This window comes from Haplochromis burtoni, unplaced genomic scaffold (genome assembly GCF_018398535.1).
Source record: "Haplochromis burtoni strain Fernald_Lab_line unplaced genomic scaffold, NCSU_Asbu1 Contig_95, whole genome shotgun sequence".
NCBI lineage: Eukaryota > Metazoa > Chordata > Actinopteri > Cichliformes > Cichlidae > Haplochromis > Haplochromis burtoni.
In genome coordinates, this window is record NW_024582456.1 from 245,174 (window position 1) to 268,090 (window position 22,917).

Genomic DNA, 22,917 nt, shown 5'->3' on the forward strand with positions numbered 1-22,917 from the left:
AGAAGTCTTCAGGAATAATTCTCCAGACTTCCTGAAATATATTCAAAGCTCTTCTTTGGATGTTTCTATCTCTTGTTCTAATCTCTGTAGAGATGATCTCACACTCCTTCAATAATGTTGAATTCCAATTCATGACTGATGTGTTTTTCTACTCAGGTATGAATTTACTGTACTGGTAGTGAGCTGGAGATCAGTGTCATGCTGACAAATGAAGCTGCTGCCAATCAGATAATTTCCAGATGGTGGATCCAGATGTCACTTTTCCTTCTTGTTCATATTTTCCTAAATTTTGACAAGATCTTTAACACTTCTGCATTTCAGCAGCTTCAGACCACGACAGAGCCTCCACTGTGTTTTACAAATGGCTGTAGATACTTGCTTTACCTCTCTCCTGACCTCCTCTGAACATGTTGATGATGATTTGAACCAAAACCTAAATTTTCTAATTAAGACCTGTTGATTTTCAGTCCAGTTCTAGTGTAGTTTTGTGTACCGCAGCCTTCCCCCCCTGTTTCCCTTCCTTAAGAACGGCTTCTTTACAGCCACCCTTAAGCAGAGGCCATTTCTGATGAGGCTTCAGCAAACAGAACGATCACTGAAGTTCCAGATGCATGCCTCAGGACCTCCGCCAGTTCTTTGCTGGATTTTAAAGGAAGACTTCTTAAAGCCATGACCTTTAAATGCCCATCTGCTGCAGATAGTAGTTTAGGCCTTTGACTTCTTTTTATCCCCTGTTTGTTCAGTTTCCATCTGATTTTTTTAAGCACACACAGCATACCATGATCTCTCTTTTGGCATAAACACATTTGCAGAGAAAAACATAAAGGTAGGGCATTCATTAAGTTAGAAAGTAGCCTCATCACTTTGGGTAAAAGTTGAAATAATTATTTTCTGTTAGCCTAGCCAAACTTGCAACACTAATCTATATTTTAATTTAGTGAGGAGACTCCACTCCACTGGTGACTGCAAGCAAGAAAACACCCGAGGAAAACACCAATAAATAAATGACGCCGTCAATAACTATCATAAACCTCCTTGTATGATCCATGATAAAGCAGCTGTGTGCGACACACCACAGAGCACAAAGAGCATTCCCCTTTCTGAATAATCCAAAGTGTGTACTGATGGTTACCTGACAGATGCATTGCCTGGGCATGCCTTCATGATGGGCAGGATAATGACAGAAAAAAGGGGCACAGAAAAAAGAAAGGCAAGCTAGAGAGCGATTGCTTCTCTGGTTTGTGAACTAAAGTAATCGAGCCACTTTCTATGAAATCACACAAATTCTAATGTAATAAAACTAAAATCCATCCACTGAAAAATAAATGTAAACCAATGATACATTAATAGGCAGTTCACTATTCCCAACTCTTAAGATCGGAGCTAAATAGCGGTATTTTTTTACTAGCAAGCAATAGGCTATTTATTATCTCTAAAATGCATTAATGATTTAGATAAGAAATGCACCCGGCTCTAGGCCTCTATCCGTGTCTCTGTAGTTTCCGCCATATGGTACAGTTTCCATAGAGCAACCCATGGCTCCCAGGGGGGTGGGCTCCGAGTATCACTAACAGACGGCGCATCCCTCACTGTCTGTATCGACTCAGTTGAAAATCAAAAGTAACACCCTGTTTCAGCAGGCCTGACAACCCAGCAGTTGGTGTGCCGCTGCTGCTTTATTGGAGCCAGCAGGATGCCCGAATGAAATCAACACCCAGAGGTATTGCAGCCAACAGCAGGATCATGTCCAACAGCGAGCGACGCCCCTGCTTCTCCGCTCTCATCAGCACCACCCTGATACCCCCATCATGGAGCTTGTCAAGTTACAAGAATACTGACGAGAACAATGCCGGAAGTTCAACAACGCTAATAAGACTCAACAAAACAACAGCTCGCCACTTATGCGGTTTTAGCTGTGGCTGCTATTTTTACTTCTTTAGTTTAACTATGTCCAAACTCTGACGTCAATAAAAAATCAGCCCTAGATATGCATAGACTTTTCTTTCTTTCTTTCCCCCCAAAGAGACACCGGAAGTGTGGATATCACCCTGCTGCAACTTGACGACCGCGCAGCTCCTCTCTCCCTCAGGATGACTGGGAGTGACGCAGGGCAGACGGAAAAAACTGGGGCTTGATGAGAAGGACGGCGGTGATGCAGGAAGGGCTGTAGCTTTATTTATTTCAGCCTGATGCCTGACTTGCCTGTACGGAGGATATGAGAGTCACCCATATGCGAGCTTTTCTGTGACAGACAGGAGGTAATAACGAGGAATCATCAAGTCATCCTTGGGGCAGACCAGTTTGGATACACTCCCAGGTAGGCTTCATCATGCCCGGTTGTGGCTGTTACTACAGGCTGCTGAAGTGCTAGGTGGCTTTCTGGAAACAGGATACATGTTAAAAAATGTCAATAAATTTATATTTTTATTTGCGTCAGTCTTTACACGGAGACTGATAATTGGCTTGCACAATTTGCTAAGGTGAAGTAGGGCTGATTTCTTCTTGCATCTTAGCAAATTCTTTAAGCTACACCGTCACGACTCATCGCCACTGTTATGATCAGATAGTCGAGCTTCTCCTTCTATATTAACACGGGACCTGTTTTCTCTGTAGGTAACATCGGGTCCTGTTCCTGCACATGGGAAAGTAGCCTAGTCATTCATTTCCCCACTGAACACCGAGTTGTAAGTCGCATTCAGTGTATTTGGACCCCCACATCCTCCTCCTTCGTCATTTCAACAAATATCCACCATGAACTACCTGCGACGACGACTCTCGGACAGCAATTTCATGTCCAACCTACCCAATGGCTACATGACCGACCTCCAACGCCCCGATCCGCCGCAGCAGAGCCCCGCAGTGTCGCCCGGGCCGGCAGAGAGGCGCCAGTCCACCAGTCAGCAGCAGCAGCCGCAGCAGCAGCAACAGCAGCAGTCTGGAGGTGGAGGTGGAGGCTTCTTCTCATCCATTTCCAACGCCGTGAAACAGACCACAGCTGCTGCGGCTGCGACCTTATCGGAGGCAGCGGACCGAGCAGGTGTCTCCAGCAGCGCTAAGATCCTCCTGGTCATCGACGACCAGCAGACCGACTGGTAAGAGCAGTGCGCATTGGCAGCGCGCTGCCTCGTCTAGACAGCAAAAGTGTGCCAGACCGTGGGTTGCGGTGGCCTAACTCCTAGAAGGTCATATGATTCATCCGGTGTTGAGAGGTATCCTTCCATCACGTGAAACAACCGGTGGGAGGTTTTGTGCGCCGAAACTGTGCCATGGCAAAGGCGCAACAGACCGAAGGCAGAGAAGCCATTTTCATTTGACGATCAGCTTGTTTTTTCTTCTTGTGATCGATTCGTGTTGCATTCTGCTGATAATCTGAAATTACGCAAGTGCACTATGCGTTCATGGCCGCCATGAATATGGAGATTACCTATTTGTCAAATGAAGCGGCTGTAAGTGCAGAAGAAAAACGATTTCAGCAGACAGTCGAGCTTCTTTTCCGCGCGCATTATGCAATAGTGATAACAAACTAAGAAATTTGCTATTATCGAGACAGGATTGATATTCACAATAAACGGAAGCTGACCTGTCCTGATGTAACACCAGTAGTTTTATTTATACATCCATTATATATATAATATATATATATATATATATATTATATATATATATATAATATATATATATATTATATATATATATATTCTCTAAATTTCAAAATTTGCCAAAATAATGGCAAATATTAAATATAGAAAGGCAAAATTTTAAAATCACATCCATATATCAACTTTTTGATGTAATCATTTAACTTCTTGCTTTAAAATCAGGGTGAAGGTCTTCAGAGGAAGAAAGGTCCATGGGGAATTTGACATCAAGGTGGAACAGGTAAGTTTTGCTTTGTGATGCAGACTTGTAGATTGTCTAGGCCAATAGCAGACCAATAATCTATTTGTGAGGAGAAATGTGCAGCCTTATATTTATTACTACAGTTTCACTCAGTGGTCTTTCATGATGTAATCCACTAAGCAGCATTTTAACAGAAGAGAAGCCCATAAACATTTTAAAATCTTCTTTGCCTAAGGCATTTTCTTCTCCTACTATTTTAGTCTCTCTACCTCATTCTGGACTGACATTTCTTTCTTATGTGGCCTCAAAACAGGAAGGATGAATTTCACACAGAGCCTGATATTCTTTAATTGTGTCTTGTTCTGCTTGACCGCTGGCTCCAATCATCACCGCTGTGATTTCTGAAGTGTTTATTAGGGTTTGACCTTGATACTGTCCTTTCAGGCAGAGTTCTCTGAGATCAACCTGGTGGCCAATGCCACAGGTACCTACAATGTGAACATTGATGCAATTAGGAGTGGCCATAAAGTTACAAAGTAAGTTCTCTGCAAAATGTTTCTTTTTAGAAAAAAAATTGCAGCGCTGGTAAAACTACGAGTTTCTGCTGAAACGTTCACTGTGCCCCAAATGGAATGAATCATCAAACTGATTTGTTGTTTTTTTAGTGCTGTTAAATATTTTGCTCATGTCCCCTGAACCAGATCCTTTAAGCCAGACTTTGTGCTGATCAGACAGCATGCGTTCAGCATGGACAAGAATGGAGACCATCGTAACATAGTGATTGGATTGCAGTACGCTGGACTGCCAAGTGTGAACTCTTTGCACTCGGTCTACAATTTCTGCGACAAACCGTGGGTGGTGAGTAGGATTTAATTAAGGCATTCATTTAAAGCCAGCACATACTTAGTTGAGTGACATAGACATACTACGCAGCAGCATCTTTCTGTACGTTTCAGTTTGCTCAAATGTCTAGGCTTCACAAGCAGCTGGGCTCAGAGGAGTTCCCACTGATTGAGCAGGTTTACTATCCAAACCACAAGGAAATGGTGAGTTTTTGCCCTATGTCCTTCTCCTCTTCCTTTTCATTTGTTTTCATGGCTACTCTCTTCAAATAACAAGGACCTAGACCCATACACACACACACACACACACACACACACACACACACACACACACACACACACACACACACACACACACAACCTCTGCATGGGTCACATGTCAGGGGTGTAATTTACCTCCATGTCAATATTCAATCTTATGTAGCAGCTGAGAGCACTCACATTTTCTAAGCATCGACTTTTTTTTTTGTAATTGGTAGATGGTGAGTGTTTGATTTCTTGAGTTCCAAGTTAGTGTTGCTACAGTTAAACTGAGACGGGTTGGTGCAGAGCAGTTTAATTCCTCCCTGCTGTCACAGCCTGACAGTACTGGGCTGGCTTTCAGGCCATCAGTACCAATTGTAATATCTGCCCCGATCAGAACTGATATAATAATTGGTGTTTTAATCACTGGGGCACTACGAGAAAGTTCATTTATAAGAAATCTGAGCATGTTTTAATGTTCTTTTTGCAGATTACCTCCCCTCAATTTCCTGTAGTGGTAAAGATGGGCCATGCTCACTCAGGGATGGGAAAGGTAAATCTAGAGTTCTTAAGTATTTTCTCAGGTCCACGTGAACACGCTGATGTCACTATATTAATATTTTCACTCTTGCTGCTTTAGGTGAAAGTGGACAATCAGTATGATTTTCAAGATATTGCTAGTGTTGTGGCACTGACCAAGACCTACGCCACATCTGAGCCATTTATTGATGCAAAGTATGATGTGCGCATTCAGAAGATTGGCAACAATTACAAGGCTTACATGTGAGTGAAACTTCCTCTCAGGTTCATGCATGAAAATAAAAACAGTGAAAATGGTTAGAATAGAGTTAAGTCTTTATTTTAATTAACAGGCGAACATCAATTTCTGGCAACTGGAAAACCAATACTGGTTCATCTATGCTTGAGCAAGTGGCCATGTCAGACAAGTAAGAGCGCAGAGTTGAAAATGAAATAAAACTGTAAATCAAATTGTATCGCACTGCACTATAATAGGTCTGATTAATGTGTCACTGCAGGTACAGAATGTGGGTGGATTCTTGTTCCGATATCTTTGGAGGGTTGGACATCTGTGCTGTAGAGGCTCTACATGGTAAAGATGGCAAGGACTACATCATAGAGGTACTACATGACAATGATATCAATGTTTTCTATGATCTTAAGGGGAGTCCACTAATTATATCAAGTTGTGGTCTTTTAAGGTTGATGACTGTTCGATGCCACTGATTGGGGACCAGCAGGACGAGGATCGCGTTCATATTGCAGAACTAGTGGTTTCTAAAATGAACCAGACTGTTCCACGTACTTCAAGCTCTTCCACAGTCCGTACAGGACAGCCAGCACAGGTGCTCAAACAACAGACATGCTTTCCTTGCTCCAGCACACCCTAACTTTTCCTTATCTTCCACACTTTTAGTAGTAACACACTGTAAGTACAGTTAGATGCATAAATATTAGGACAGAGACTCTTTTTCTTGTCATTTTGGTTCTGTAGACTACCAAAATGAATTTTAAGTGAAACAACTCAGATGCAGTTGAAGCGCAGACTTTCAGCTTTAATTCGGAAGGTTGAACAAAAAGATTGCATTCAAAGAATTGCACACCTAAGGCAACAAACTGCCTCTGATGTGTTTTACGGATGGTGCGGTGTGCTTTAGATCTTGAGCTGCTCCACGGCTTCGCCATACTTTTCCTTGTCATCATTCAGGTAGAGGTTGATCTTGGTTTCATTTGTCCAAAGATTGTTTTTACAAAACTGAAAACTGGATGGCTTTTTTCGATGTCTTTTTAGCAAAGTCCAGCCTAGCCTTCTTTCTGAATTACAGTGGGGCAAAAAAGTATTTAGTCAGCCACCGATTGTGCAAGTTCCCCCACTTAAAATGATGACAGAGGTCAGTAATTTGCACCAGAGGTACACTTCAACTGTGAGAGACAGAATGTGAAAAAAAAATCCATGAATTCACATGGTAGGATTTGTAAAGAATTTATTCGTAAATCAGGGTGGAAAATAAGTATTTGGTCACCTCAAACAAGGAAAATCTCTGGCTCTCACAGACCTGTAACGTCTTCTGTAAGAAGCTTTTCTGTCCCCCACTCGTTACCTGTATGAATGGCACCTGTTTGAACTCATCATCTGTATAAAAGACACCTGTCCACAGCCTCAAACAGTCAGACTCCAAACTCCGCCATGGCCAAGACCAAAGAGCTTTCGAAGGACACCAGGAAAAGTATTGTAGACCTGCACCAGACTGGGAAGAGTGAATCTACAATAGGCAAGCAGCTTGGTGTGAAAAAATCAACTGTGGGAGCAATCATCAGAAAATGGAAGACATACAAGACCACTGATAATCTCCCTCGATCTGGGGCTCCACGCAAGATCTCATCCCGTGGGGTCAAAATGATCATGAGAACGGTGAGCAAAGATCCCAGAACCACACGGGGGGACCTGGTGAATGACCTGCAGAGAGCTGGGACCAAAGTAACAAAGGTCACCATCAGTAACACACTACAACGGCAGGGAATCAAATCCCGCAGTGCCAGACGTGTTCCGCTGCTGAAGCCAGTGCATGTCCAGGCCCGTCTGAAGTTTGCCAGAGAGCACATGGATGATACAGCAGAGGATTGGGAGAATGTCATGTGGTCAGATGAAACCAAAGTAGAACTTTTTGGTATAAACTCAACTCGTCGTGTTTGGAGGAAGAAGAATACTGAGTTGCATCCCAAGAACACCATACCTACTGTGAAGCATGGGGGTGGAAACATCATGCTATGGGGCTGTTTTTCTGCCAAGGGGACAGGACGACTGATCCGTGTTAAGGACAGAATGAATGGGGCCATGTATCGTGAGATTTTGAGCCAAAACCTCCTTCCATCAGTGAGAACTTTGAAGATGAAACGAGGCTGGGTCTTCCAACATGACAATGATCCAAAACACACCGCCCGGGCAACAAAGGAGTGGCTCCGTAAGAAGCATTTGAAAGTCCTGGAGTGGCCTAGCCAGTCTCCAGACCTCAACCCCATAGAAAATCTGTGGCGGGAGTTGAAAGTCCGTGTTGCTCGGCGACAGCCCCAAAACATCACTGCTCTCGAGAAGATCTGCATGGAGGAATGGGCCAAAATACCAGCTACTGTGTGTGCAAACCTGGTAAAGACCTATAGTAAACGTTTGACCTCTGTTATTGCCAACAAAGGTTATGTTACAAAGTATTGAGTTGTATTTTTGTTATTGACCAAATACTTATTTTCCACCCTGATTTACGAATAAATTCTTTACAAATCCTACCATGTGGATTCATGGATTTTTTTTTCACATTCTGTCTCTCACAGTTGAAGTGTACCTCTGGTGCAAATTACTGACCTCTGTCATCATTTTAGGTGGGGGAACTTGCACAATTGGTGGCTGACTAAATACTTTTTTGCCCCACTGTATAAGTGTCTTGCATCTTGCAGAGAACCCTAATCCTCTTTTTCGCAGGATGGCTTGTTTCACCTGCATGGAAAGCCCCCTTGACCGCATGTTGTCTGTTCGCAGTAAAATCTTCCAAATGCAAGGGACACACCTCAAATGAACTCCTAAACCCTTCATCCAATCTGAATGTGAATACCCTGAAATAAAAGCTGAGAGTCTACACATTATGTCCATTATATAACTATAATTGGAATATATTTCAGTAAAAAGGTAAAAAACAAAACAAAACCTGTGACAGTGTTCATATATATATGGACCTAACTGTATATTAGTGGGCATAAAAATATGAAAGAAACAATTAAAACAAGACTCAGTGAGCTTCAAGTCAACAGGATCTGCATTATATTTTCTTTAATCTTTTTAAAAACACATGTTGTGTTTCTAAGAAAAGTAGTGGGCCAAGCATGGATCCCTGGGGTACTCTAAATCTGAGATGGTCACATCAGAGAGACAATCAAATAACAACTTTAAACAGACCACACTGTGATTTACTTTGCCTGCAATGACTTGAATGGTGTGGAAGGATTCAGTGTAGGGTTAAGAGGAGTTTCTGGTTATGAGGTAAGTTAGAACGTAGATTTCCGTCAGAATTCTAAATGTGGCTTAAAATGTTATGAATGTTGTGATTAAGAGATTTGCTAGATCATGCTGTGGAAGAAAAATCTTCGGGAAACAAATTAAGAGACATTTAAAATATTTATACATTATCATTTTCTATGCTTAGCCATCAAATGAATGTCATTTTTGCTTTGTATTGATATTTTCCCCTTGTTAACTTGTAGAAAGCAGTTTCTCCTCAGCCAGTCTCACAACCGAGAGTCCCGCAGTCTCAACAGCGTCCTTCACCACAGGGTAAGAACTGGACTTTTAGGGTCTTGAAAGATATTTCAGAATTTGAATGTGATTCGTCTCCTTCTTTTGTTTATCTCCGATAGGTGGTCCTCAGCAAAGCCCTCCATCTCAGCAGCGTCCACAACCTCAAGGCCAACCTCCTGTACAGACCCAACAATCTGCTGCCAGCCCTGCCACTGGTGACCCCAGTAACCAGACTAAGGCAAGCCAAGGGCCTGCGACTCAAGGTCAGAGACCTACGTCTGGTCAGGGCTCTCCTCAGCGAAGCCAAGGAGGATCCCCTCAAGCTCAGAGGCAGCAGTCTGTATCGCAGCAGAAACCATCTGCAGGCCAAAAACCTCCACCACAGCAGAGGCCTGCCATGCCCCCTAGACAGCAGTCACAGGGAGGGACACAGCAACAGAGGGCTCCTGGCCAACAAGGACGCCCTGGAGCACCTACCACCCAGCAGCCACGTCCTGCCGCTCAGGGCCAGGGGGGCCCAGGAGGACGACCTCCTCTGCAACAGAAGCCTCAGCCTCCACAGAAGCCTAGTCAGGACAGCCCGGCTATGGGCGGCTCTCCACAACTAAAGTAAGTAGCTGTGAATGATAAATGGGATCGGTTTCACCTCATCCTTCAAGCAGAAGATCCCTTCTTATTGCCTGCACTGTGACATGCATGCCACATGGGAAATCTATTTAATGACAAATGAGCCACCCGAATGTGCATGGTTTATTGATTTTTACACTTTTCAGCCCTTCAGCAGCACTTTCACGTAACATAACATTTCAAAGTCTGTGCAGAGCGCCTGATACGTTAAAACAACAAGCGGAAGCCATAATGAAGCTACATATTGTGATATTTAAAGATCCCTTTAATGTAAATAAACTTTTGAACCTTGTTTACATATCTTGATTGTTGTGAAACTTATGAAACTAATGCCATCGACTGGCAGTGAGGCTACACATGTTCATCAGATATTTTAACATTATTAAACATAACTCATTGTGTGATAGCATACTTAGTTCAAAGCACAGCTTGTCTATTTCAGGTCAGTGTGAGAGCCTGCTGGTGCTGAGCGTCTCTCCTCTGCTTTCTGATTCACCGTGAGTTCGAGTCTCCTCTGCTCCTTCTTTACTCCATGTAAGACACACATGGAGTGGAGCAGACACATGCCGAGTGGAGGAAAGGAGAGATAAGTGGAGATAATATTACTAGACTTAATGACGTACCTCCAAGTGCAATAAAACTTCTAGGGTTTCCAAGACAAGACCATCAGGTCTAAGTTAATCCCACTGCAAGGCCTTAGTATCATGGAGTTTTTGAGTATCCATCTATCCATTTTCTTACACTTATCGCCGGGCGGTTTGGGGGAAGCCTTCCTTCTTCCCAGCTACCTTCTCCAGATTATCTTGTAGAATACTGAGGTGTGCCTCCGGGGCCTGCTCCCTGTAGGGCATACCCAGAACTCATCACCCAGGAGACACCCAGGAGGCATCAGTGTCAGATGCCCAACCCACCTCACTTGGCTCCTTTCGGTGTGGAATAGTTGCAGCTCCACTCTGAGATGCTCCTGAATAGCTAAACTCCTCACTCTGTTGCTAAGGGGGAGGCCGGTTACCTTTGGAAAAAGCTCATTTTGCCCCTTGTATCAGCATCTCATTCTTTGATTACTACCCAAAACTAGTGACGATGGGTAAGCGAATGGGCATAGATCAACTGGTAAATTGACAGCATCGCAGTGGAGCGCAGTGTTTGAATCACCGCAGATGCTGTAAGGGCCTCAGGGTGAAACTTTACATTTTTTAATTAAAAAAAAAAACTGGACACATGTAATCACATATTGCCGTTTTGCCATCAGGTGTTCAGACAATTTATTTATTTATACAGTAAGCAAAATCATTCACACCTTAATTTAACTGGGTTAGCCATGATTCAGTAGTCTCTGCCTGCTTTAGCTTCTTTTCTTCTTGCTGCGCTCTGCAGTGTGTCACTCTTTCCTCTTATGAGGAGCACAGTGAGCCTCCACAGCAGTACTGACAGCTGCGCCTATCCAGCTGCAATGTTCCATCGGTGCCACACAGGACACCTTATATCGGGTTGACGTTGCTGCGTGAACAGAATGTAACCTAAATAATTCACAAAATTAGGAATACATAATCCTGATTTTGGATTTAATATTTGAGCTTCTTTATGCTCTCCTGACAATGAGACATAAACCCTCTTATTGTCAGTCGCATACAAAAACATGCATCACTTTGCTTTCCAGAAAAGTCATTCAATATCCATATCATATTTAAAGCTAACTTGAAATGATAAGGTAATACTGAATGACCCGAGGAAAGGAATGCGCTTTATCATTGTTTACTGAGCCTTTTCTCTCATTTCTCTCCCTCTCTCTGTCTTGCCTTGCGCCAGTCTTTTCATTCCATGGGTTTGCTGCATGACTTTAATAGCCTCTTCCTCTCCTCTATTGCCATTTTCCTCTCTTTATAGCAAGTCCCAGTCTCTTACCAATACCTTCAACATTCCAGAAACCCCAGCGCCACGAGCCAGCCTTAGCCAGGACGAAGTGAAGGCCGAAACCATACGCAATCTACGCAAATCTTTTGCCAGTCTCTTCTCAGACTGAGACAGCATAAGCCCCTCTTCCCTCTCCTCCTGAAAGAAAAAGAGACAGGCAAACTGAAGGACAGACCCCTTCTTCCCCCTCCGAACAAGGACCAACCGGATGCCGTCTTTAATTCATGTACACTGAGCCTGATGTGAAAATGTACACACTTGATAGCCACTGCCTACATGGTTTAACTCTTTTAAAACGAACAAAAAGTAGAATACAGTTAGGCACTGATGTCTTAAACATTCCCTGCCTTGCCTCGAGCTTAAGTAATCATACTCAAAACTGTTTGTACTCCACACTGAAGCCTGTATATGCATGAATACGAAACAAAACAATATTGCTCTCACTTGTTTGTTTGTGCTGTAAATTCATCGTGGCCGTTATGTTCAAGTAACTTGAGGCGCTGTATTAAAGTTATTGGGGAAGGGAAGATAGCCAAATATTTTATTTTAAATAAAAAAGCAGCACCTAGTTTATTATCTCCTCTTATCTAAAAATTGTATATTTGTGTCATAGTAAAAACAGTGAAAATGTAGCTAACCCCTAATTTTGAATAAAGAGCTGTCAAACTGACTTAAAGCCACTAAACAATCTCCATGTATCCTGTTAAGGTTCAAAATATCCCCTCCTTATTTTACAATCCCCAATAAAAACAAAGCTACACCACTATTTCACACTTCTACTCCTTGCAAAATTAACAACAACATCCTCCCTGCTTTCCTGATTCCCTAATTATTTTTGTATGGCGCCCAAATGACTACAGCTGCACACAAAGGATGTCCAGTGTTTGCAAATGCTAGATCTGTTCAAGCTGTAGATCGCTCATGGTGATGTCTTAGCTGCATGTCAACAGGAGGCAATGGTTGCATTTCCCAACCCCTGACTTTGGCGCTTGTAACTGTGTTGTCACATGTAGTTAAATTAGCTAGTATTAGAGTAGTTGGTGTCGTGAGTATGTCGTGGCTCCCGATTTTCTTCGTTTTTTGTTTTTTTTTTGTTGCAGAAGAACAAAAGCCCAGCAGCTCTCTAACTTGAAAGCATGCCTTACACAGACAAGAGCGTCAAATCAAATGGAGCTGTCTCAGGGATGTCCAGTTGATTGTGACACTTGTGTGTGGGTGAGGGTCTTCCATTGCAGTCTTATAGTGGTTGTTTACAAAAAAAAAGAAGGAAAAGCATGCATTTTAATGAGCTAGAATGTTTTATTATTTCAAACACATTTGCACACAGAGTATATCTTGCAAAATTATACTTGAATACAATGGTTTTCAGGTTTATTCATCTGCCACTTGACAAAGCAGGGTTCCTGCTTTGGGGTGCTGCCATGTCTGTAACAGGCATGGTACAGTGGGATCCAGTGTAGACAGGGTTGGCGACTGTTCAGGTACAGTTAGTGAAAAATATCGTTACTTACAGTTTATTTTCCTCAATTTTCAAAGCAATGTGACAAGAAAAAAACTGCTAACCAACTACTGAGTTTAATGGATGTACAATAGGTTTTAGGAGGTCTTAGCAGTAGGTCAGCATAAGATGCACTCCAAAGCACACTTAGCCAAGGAATGTTACGTTTGTGAAATTCATTTGTACCACGTAGAAAGGTAAAACGGTGACAAGTTTTAGGAATGCCAACTGCACGATGCTTCTCTGCAGTTGATTTCACAATTCTGCCACGCATCTTTTGCACCGACAAAACTTTCTTTGATCACGTCTCTGAAAATCCAAGCTGTCACTGAAGAATGTTTTATCTTCTCCAGGCACTATAAATGTCTTCCAGAAGGAGTGCTATAGATTCATATGGTGATATAGTATGGCAATATCACGCTTTTAGAGAAGACCCAATAGTGAAAAGTCTAAGTGAGTCCTGGTCCCCCTGCAGATTCTCCATGTTGCCTGTGTTTTTCTGTTTATGTAGCCACAGTGACCCCTTGTGTTCAATGGTGCATAAACGTGTGAATGTTGTTTTGTAACCTGGTCAAACCAAATAGATGTTGTGCAAAGCTCTGAGTGATCCAGATTGTCACTTTCCTCCCCTGCTGCTATTTGTGCTTGCTGATATTCTGTGTGTCTCTAAACTTTATAGTTTATCTGGGAAAATAGTTTACTTACTTTTTCCTTTTGTACATGCACAATTTTCTTGTGAATGGCACTGCTATATGGTGCTTGTTATGTTATGCATAAGTAATGGAGGGCTTCATTTTTACATTTTACAGTTACTCAGTGTCAGTACGTAACTGTCAGATTCATAATGGCACAGCCGAGAATAAATAAGAGAGGAGTAATTTTCACACTGAGTGTGTAATTTATGAAAATGAGCCATCACATTTAGCACTGATGGTTATCTTTGAAAAACCGTGCCGTCCTTTCACTCAGAGGTGTCTTTGCCAAACTGAGAAACACCATTTGCCACGAGCCCTCTGGAGCCTGACAGGATGAGCCGCGACGGCAATGCAAAGAAGTCATTTTGATATATTTTTTTTTTATATTTTATTTTTAAGGGTTTACATTATTTATGGTTGATATATCTGACTGTGAATGTACATTGTCTTCTTTCTTAGAGCTCCTTTTATTGTTTTTTAATTCCACCGTATAATCATTGTGAAACGGTAAAATCCTTACAAGTTCGAGTGAAATTGATTGTCAGTTGATGCCTGCCAGAGTTCAAAATGTACATCATAGATGTAAGTGCAAAAATCAAAAAGCTGAGGGGTTTTTTGTTAATCAAAAATAAGATACTGCATAATATAAATCATGGTGGATTATTGAAATAAATGTAATAAAAATGATATTGATGTTATATGCAATGTAGCTATATTATGTGAAAATGAGTATGTTATTACAACATGCACATGTCCAATAAAACCTATGACAAATAATGACTGGTTTATTTGAGAAAAGTAAAGTAAAGTAGGTTTTAAAAGATGCTGACACAGCTGCTGAATAACTGTAACAACACCAGTTAGTCTAAATGATTAATGCAGAACTGTTGAGTAACATTCATATTCAAATTTCTTTTCATTTTGCTGTCCTTGATGATCAGAGACATCATTGGTTTTTCAGTTTGTTTTTCACACTTTTGTTAACATTTATTTTTATACCGTAGCTTACTTTATCCATCAGGTTGAAAATTACAGGGTTGCATTTTATTTTATTTTCGTTTTTCAGTTATAAAGAAAAAAAATTAAAGGATATATATAATAGTAATTCATAGACTTTAGGTATTTATATTAAATGGGTACAGTGCATAGTATTCGGTTGTGAATGACTTCAATATTAGGCAAAGTATTGTTTATACTCTGCATTGCTGTAAGCTAGCGTCTAAAAATACGGTGGCCCTGAGAGGTCAAATGCACTGCAACTAAAGATACCACCAGCAAATAGAAAGATGCTAACCCTTAGCCCCCCAAAAACACAGCCCACAAAAGTAAGTTGAACAAAAACAAAAAAACAAAAAAACAAAAACAAACAAACAACCCAAACCCATAGCAAAACATAAAAACAACATAAGTGTTTTGGGGAAGATAATAATGCGATGGACCAGCAACAAAAGTGACAGAAGCCAAAATGTGCGAAGAACTGCACCGAGGGGACTCATCTGTGTTATGAGTTAGAAAAAGATTCAGGTAATCTGTGTTTTAATCACATGATTCATACAATACTGTAGATACATGTTTGCTATTAGCTGTTTACTGCTAGCTTGTCCCTGCCGCAGCTGTTCCGTCACGTTATTGTCTCCCCATGAACACTTGCCGCCTGTTTTTTTAAAGCGTTTTCTACTTCAGTTGTGTGTGTGTTATATTTTTTTCTATCTAGTTCAATTTTGTTTCATTCTACTTATGTTGTGTTTTGTGTGCTTTTGAAGGATTTTTTTATTTGCTGGTGTTTTGTTAAATTGCAGTGTGTTTGACCTCTATAAAGAAATGTCTTTTAAGAATGTCCTATAGTTTGACAGTATTTTTCAACATAAAACATACTAATGTGGCCACAAGGTGGTGTGGGCCTACAGTCTCACTTCTGTAAGCACACAAACACCACATTCTACCATATTACAATGTAACATGTTTATTTGGCCATTACAAATGACTTATAATACCGTATATGCATTCCTTTTCCATTGAAAGTGTTAATTTATATTAAAAAAAACATCCTTTTTAAGTAAGTAAAAGCATCCTGAGTGCTACAGAACAGAGCCCTGGGATTTTGTATGTATTACTACTCAGTCATTATGATTCATCATTGTATTAGCAATTATGTTAACATTGCTGAAAAACAAAGTTTTTCTTGATGCTCAAATTTTAATCGTACGACTTTAAGTCACATAGAAAAACGGAAATCAAAGCCCGCACACTACCAAACAAAACTAAACTGGCATCCCTTCTTTGTAGAACAGAGACCCATTCATGGTGTTTGAGTAAAAACACAACTATTATGTTCCCAAATTTTGGGGCTTTCACTCGGGCTTAAAATCTGAATGCACCAGCTGCAGCTGAGAGAGGCTCGATACTATTAAGCACCCCCTCTAATGTGAAGAGGGATGTGTTTCATTGCCTTGTCTTGTACAACTCAGTGAGTGCATCTACAGCTGAAAGAACTACATTAAAATTAGATTTTCCTTTCCCTCATCTGTCTGTGCAAATGTTTTGGCAGGTAGGTTTTATGCAATGAGAGAGAGGGAGAGCGTTCAATTTTAATCACCAGATTGATTCTTTTTTTTCTTCCTTGAAAGTTTTCATTGCAGACAAAAGTGTCTGGAGTGCAAAATCCAATTTGCAGGCAGGATGTTTTATAGCTGCTCGCTCATGAAAGGTCACCGTGGTTTTTAAAGCTCTATCTGCTTTGCTTGCAGTTCTTATCTGGCTGCCCGGTGGCTGTTCCTTCCTGACAAATCTAGGTCTGGTTTGCAGGTAAAATGCTCATCTGATCAGGAAAGAAAATCTAATAAATTTAAAAAAATATATACATTTTTAATGCGTCATGAAATGTGTTGTGCATGGAATGAACTAAAGAAGTAAGGGAACAAATGACAGAGTCCTTTGATAAAACCCAGAAAAAAAGATGGAGGGGTGGGGGTGTGACAAGCCCAAAATAAATGTGACATCATTTAATTTACATTTATCACAGACTAGAGACATAGAGGGGTAAAATTTATGTAGCATGACCTTAGAATAATGAAAACAGTGAATCACTTTAAACTGAATTAACCAGTGGCTGCTGTATTATTGAACAACTCTTAATATAAGACTTTGCAATCCTTCACATTTCATTCTTTTCTCAAGCCTCCATAAAAGATAAAAGCATGAAATATGAATCACAAATATGAACTTTGTACTGTTTGGTACTAGAAAAAACACTAGTACCACAGCTTCATTCACAAAATGAAAAGTATATAACAAGTTGCGTATCCACACCTCGTATCAAAAGTGTTGTCTAGCAATGGTGTGGTAAGTAATCAAACTACAAGAGAATTTATCAAATGTATATTTAATTTGAATAAGAATCTAGTGAACTTCTGAGATCATAACTATTACTTACCAATTGTAAGACATTAAGAGAGCAACAGCGAGTGACGCATGTTTTTTTCACCGGCTGTATTTCAGGCTGGGGGGGTGGGCTGACTTATTCATGGTCTGGAGAGCCAAATTATATCAATTATTCACTAAGGTAACAAGAAAATCACTGGCATACAGCATAATACGACAACCTGATGCTCTTACATAATCTTGTCTGTGAAGGTTCTCAGTCATCCAGGTCATCGTAGTCAAAGGAGCTTGCAAAGAAAAGCGTCTGGACTTCTTTAAGTTACTTGAAGACGTTTCACCTCTCATTCTCGGAGACATTTCACCTCTCATCCGAGAAGCTTCTCGGATGAGAGGTGAAACGTCTTCAAGTAACTTAAAGAAGTCCAGACGCTTTTCTTTGCAAGCTCCTTTGACTTACATAATCTTATTTGTTATAACAGAAGATTTAGCATAGTGATGGATCATTTCATTCCCGTCCACCAAAATAAATCCAAACCTCTTTGGGAGTTTTCAGTAAAATAGGCCATTCAGTGAAATCAAATGCTTTGTGGGTATCTAGTCAAAGTACAGCATATTCAGGCTTTGAAAGAGTACATAATTTGTTGCTTAAAGCTACTTTTATCTAAAAAACTAGGTGGAATGTAGCCGGTTGTTACTGGACAGAGTTGATCATGGCCTGGAAAATCCTTTCTCAAGAAACAACAGAAACTTTGATGGTCGTTCTCTTTTCTCATGTAGTCCAGTTGTTGTGCAGTCATCCTAATGTAGCATTCATGACTTTGCTGCTCACAAATAAAGCATTCAAGGCTATTGCCAGCAGTACTCTCGTTCCTTTACAGACAAGGGAGAAGACAAAAGGGGAGGGAGGCCACACTTCTCTGAGGGAGGATATTTCTAGAGCTGACCCATTTAAACAGCCCAGAGAAGCTGCAAAGCACAGGTGCATCTGCATTGGTTAGAACCAGAATGTGTAATTACATACATTAAAAATGCTGTTTATTCACAAACTGAAGCAAGTGTCAAAGCTGATTTTGCACACGTCATTTGATAGGCTTACTAAGCAGGATTTGAATAGAAACAGTTTGAGACACCGGGCTCAAATAACAAGTAATAGATTCAGTACAAAATGCATACAGCAAATGTCCTCAGTCATTCTTTTATGAGGGAAAAAAGAAAAGAAAATGTGGTGTCAGTTTAGGATTTGAATGCGTTATTCAGCACTCAAATGGGAAACAGTGGCTGATGATTATACGTAATCTACAGCCTCGCACAATTAGTGCAACCCAGTACTACTTTGCATTGTACTGATGTGGGGTAGAGGGTGAATGACATCCATATTTAGAAGGTCCTCATTGATTCTTCCTAACAGAGGCACAAAAGATTTGTTGTCTGTCCTGTCTTGAATAGCTGGACCTTAATGACAGTTCTGCATCATAAAACCGCCTGCTGACCTTAATCACCATTTGGAAATCTCTTGAAACTCTGAGCTAACAGTTTGCATTCGGTTTCTGCAGGTTGCATGAAAATCTCTGAGTCAGGTTATCAGGCGCTTTTGCATGGAAACACGCTGTTTCTATGCAAGGCCTGAATGTGTTTTCCCTTAAAAAAACACACACACACATGACTTGGATGATTTCTTAGCCAAAATGGCAGATGATGAAGGATGAGTGAGGAGTGTGCTATGAAGATTTAATTAAGTCTCACCATGGGATGTCTTAGTGTGACTCCAGAGGCAAGGACAGAGGAGTTTGTGTTTGCTCAGTGCAACTGTGAATAACATCTACACTATTCTTACTTTGACCTACATGTACTGAGAGGAGGATCTGAGAATATGCCCACATGAGTGCAGGTCTTTCATCACGTCTTATTTTTACCAGGAGGCTGCCAGAGGGGTCTCCTTATGGCGAACCTTATTTTAACTTTAAGCTGTCAATCTCTGCTGGAGATAATCTGGGATGTAAGAGGCATCCGCGTCGCATCTCTCTACCAAATGTACAGTCGACATAAAGCTGCGCTGCCAAATCCCGGCTGTGGTGCATTTGCAGATTGTTGCAGGGTTACAAGCACATTTTCACCTCAGTTATCTTAAAATTGTGACATAGATTTTGATCGTCTCTGTGGAAGACTCCCAACAGCACTTTTCTTCATTCCCTTTGAAATGAATTCAGTCTCTTTTGCTCCTACTCAGTGTGCGTTACCATGGATACCGCTCCCAAATGGTTTGGCTTGTACATGAATTTGTTTATAAGTGTTACTTGGAGTGGATTGTTCTTTTTCTGTGCAGCCAGGGTAAACATAGTTTCCTAATTAAGCACAGGACAAGTGCACGTAATTCCATTGTTATTACTGTATTCTCTTCTGTGGGACTAAACTAATAATTTGCTGTTTGCTTCAGGGAGTGATCAGGAAATTACTTAATTTTTGCAACTTCTGTAACGTGAAGCATGAGCTACCCGCCGACACCAAGTGCCTGCGGCAGTTCTTCTCTCTGCGATCTTCTGCATATGATTTAATCTGATTCACTTTGAATCAAAACTCTGTGGATTGTACAGCATCCTACTGATGCAAAGGAGCATCCAAACACCTCACATAGCTGCTTCTAAATCCTAATGGAGCATGCTGCCTGAGAGGCGAACACCCTGTATGGATTTGCACAACTGTAAATGATGTCTGGGGTAAGAAGGCTGAAGAGAGAGGACTGAGTGGTTTAATTTCTTGAGGACTTAATCTGGGTTTTGGAATTAAGGGAAGACTGGAAGCATCTCCCAGTGAAGCTTCAGATTTATCACTGCCACACTTCACTCTCTGAATATAAGTCCACTGAATTAAAATCAGCTAGGGATGCCCCTACAGAAGTAAACAATAATTGTGAGGTTTAAAAATAAAATATCAAGTAAATAATGCATATATGAAAATATTGTAAGTAACTGAGGGATTATTCTTTTTATGTTCTTTTGTACATATATGGTTACAGACGCTTGTTGCCTTCATGCACTTTTATTTGGAGTTTCATTTATTTTCTTAAAAAAAGACAACACACGATAGACAAAAATCCACTTTTTTTTTTGCTGGTAGGGTTATTACTGATATATATTTTGTAATTTAGATATTGGGAAAATATCTTTAACATAAACTCTTTGGACCACAGTGTGAAAATCTGATAACATGACTGCCCTAATGATGATATTTCTGAAGGAACTGAAGTACTCACCACATTCAGTCACAAACAGACCCAACAGGTCTAATTCTGGCTCTGTAAAATATTCAGCACTGCAGTGGATGGTTAATATCCCTAGCGACCCTGGTGATTTCCCTGGGGTTTCTTCTTTTAACATGGCTGCCTTACCATGTCAGTCTAATGTGTTTTTCTTGTTTTGTCAGACATATAATTACAGGCCAGAAAAGAAGCTCAGTTCCTTTCTATTAGCCTGCCACGGTCGGAGCTGGAATTTGTAAGTGATGGGGCCTGACTGTGTGTGTGCACCTCCACATCTCTTATGTAATTTCCTCCAATGGGAACATGGAGATGAGAACTAAAAGTTTGCAGAGTCACTTAATCTTCCATAGAGTTAACTAGAGAGAGCTGCAGAGCTGAAGGGTGTTTACCGTATTGAAACAACCTTCAAGTATTGAAGCTTGTTTAAGCAGTCGAAGCAGAGTGAAGCAGTGATCTGCGGTGATGTAAGCCTGACGGATCCCTGTCAGAGAAGTCTCTAATCAACAGAAAGCCACTTATTTCCTCTCTGTTAGAGTCTACAAGGTGCCTAAGACACCTGCTATCACCAAGCTGACAGACACTTATGCATGGTAACCAACAGCTGACACAAACTGATGCCAGTGTACTCTGAGAGAGAGAGAGAGAGAGAGAGAGAGAGTGACTCACACATACTCGGATAGATCCCACTCTCAGGAATGCTGGATGCCACAATGTGAGATCCACTGTATTCTGAATCATATCTCGTACACGTGGTATCTCACAGATGGAGTCCCAGTTAGATGTGTGTTTTGTAACCAGTGAGCAGGCAGGAAAAGAGATAATAATAAGAAGAAAAGTGGTCATACTCCAGTGTGCTCAAGCAGAAAGCTGCTTCTCCTGTAACAAAATGAGATCTGTCAGAGGTAAGTATTATTGCATTCTTCTGCCTGATCAGCACAGTTTGTCTGTAGTGATTTCTATCTGCTGTGAGAGTGCTTCAGTAAGCAGTTCTGCTGCGCCAGTCACATGCTTTGGGTTGGGGCTCAAAGCCAGCTGTCCCCATCATCAGTTCAGACAATGCAGAAGATGTGGCAACGTGAGACTTTGGGGCAGATGCGAGTAGCAGTGGGCGGGCTAAGAAAAGCGTGACTAATCCAATTCAATTCAATTTTATTTATACAGCGCCAAATCACAATAACAGTTGGCTCAAGACACTTTATATTGTTAGGTCAAACATTGAAACAACTCACTATGAACAAGCACTTTGAGGGGTCCCGAAAAGCACTATATAAATGCAATCCATTATTATTATTATTATTACTTTGGCAACAGTGGGAAGGAAAAACTCCCTTTTAACAGGAAGAACACATAGGGGTGATTGAAGAAGAAACACTCAGAGCATCATGGGAAGCCACCAGCAGACTAAGATTTATTCGAGTGTAACTAAGTGAGGATTCAGGGTAGGGCTGCTCAATTAATCGAATTTTAATCACAATTACGATCTGGGCTTTCAACGATCATTAAAAATGACTGAGCCGATTATTAGCCCCTCCCTCATGCTTTACTCTCGCGCTGCTCCGTGTTCGAAATCCAGCGCACCTCTCTGCATTTCGAACACGTGTCACAACAATTAAGAGCAGCGGTCCCCAACCCCAGGGCCTTGGACCGGTACTGGTCCGTGAGTCGTTTGGTACCGGGCCGCGAGAGTTGAGGCTCAGGTGTGAAATGTATGGTTTTCAGGGTTATTTTGTTATCGTTTTGATTGTTAACTCGGTTCTCCTTGGTCTTTTCATGTGTGTTATGAATAAATCTTCTTTTTTTTCAGTACTGGTACTAGTTTTATTTTGTTGTATTTATCCGCGATACCTTAAAGGCCGGTCCGTGAAAATATTGTCGGGCATAAACCGGTCCGTGGCGCCAAAAAAGTTTGGAGACCGCTGATTAAGAGGACCCAAGGGAAGCTCGGAAAGCTAAGCAGAAGTTATTTGGAGAGGAGAGTGACTGCCATTGGTTGAAAAGAGAGGTAAAAAAAAAAAACTTCAGTGGTGCTGCACACTATTTTATATTACTTTTTAAAGTCATTATTCAATACATTGTTATGGTTAACCCTTTAAAGCTGGTCAGAGCAGCATGCTCTGTTTTGTGTAACTATTTTTAAATCCCTGTAGAACCTGAACCGCGTAAGCTAGCGCAATAATTTTTTTTGCATATGAAACCAGAGGAGTTGTACTTACATCTTATGCCATCAGCTTGTCTTCGGTCACGGTTTCCTTCCACATAAAGCTTTGCAAAAATTGCATAAAAAGCGCTTGCAGGAACAAAAACATGTCCGCCATTTC

The 22,917-nt window shown here is 41.1% G+C and overlaps 1 protein-coding gene across 2 annotated transcripts; it reads left to right on the forward strand.

The window, feature by feature from the left end:
* Positions 1–976: 976 nt before the first annotated feature.
* On the forward strand, positions 977–14,739 carry syn1 (synapsin I). Of its 2 annotated transcripts, none has more exons than XM_005926897.3 (14): positions 977–2,317; positions 2,614–3,092; positions 3,822–3,879; positions 4,285–4,376; positions 4,542–4,698; positions 4,797–4,886; positions 5,416–5,478; positions 5,566–5,708; positions 5,798–5,872; positions 5,963–6,065; positions 6,146–6,289; positions 9,195–9,264; positions 9,348–9,837; positions 11,743–14,739. In XM_005926897.3, the coding sequence occupies exons 2-14, from the start codon at positions 2,752–2,754 to the stop codon at positions 11,876–11,878; spliced, it is 1,962 nt and encodes a 653-aa protein (XP_005926959.1). In that variant the 5' UTR covers positions 977–2,317; positions 2,614–2,751; the 3' UTR covers positions 11,879–14,739. The 2 variants fall into 2 exon arrangements, with proteins under 2 accessions (XP_005926959.1, XP_005926960.1); XM_005926898.3 differs by having other exon boundaries at positions 986–2,317; positions 11,781–14,739.
* Positions 14,740–22,917: the final 8,178 nt, after the last annotated feature.

What these genes read in the sequence shown, in the direction of transcription:
- syn1 (XM_005926897.3), top strand. Translation starts at nt 2,752, where the DNA reads ATGAACTACCTGCGACGACGACTCTCGGACAGCAATTTCATGTCCAAC. An exon ending in TTGACATCAAGGTGGAACAG is followed by an intron (nt 3,880 to 4,284) that starts GTAAGTTTTGCT and finishes CTGTCCTTTCAG; the next exon opens with GCAGAGTTCTCTGAGATCAA. An exon ending in AGTGGCCATAAAGTTACAAA is followed by an intron (nt 4,377 to 4,541) that starts GTAAGTTCTCTG and finishes CCCCTGAACCAG; the next exon opens with ATCCTTTAAGCCAGACTTTG.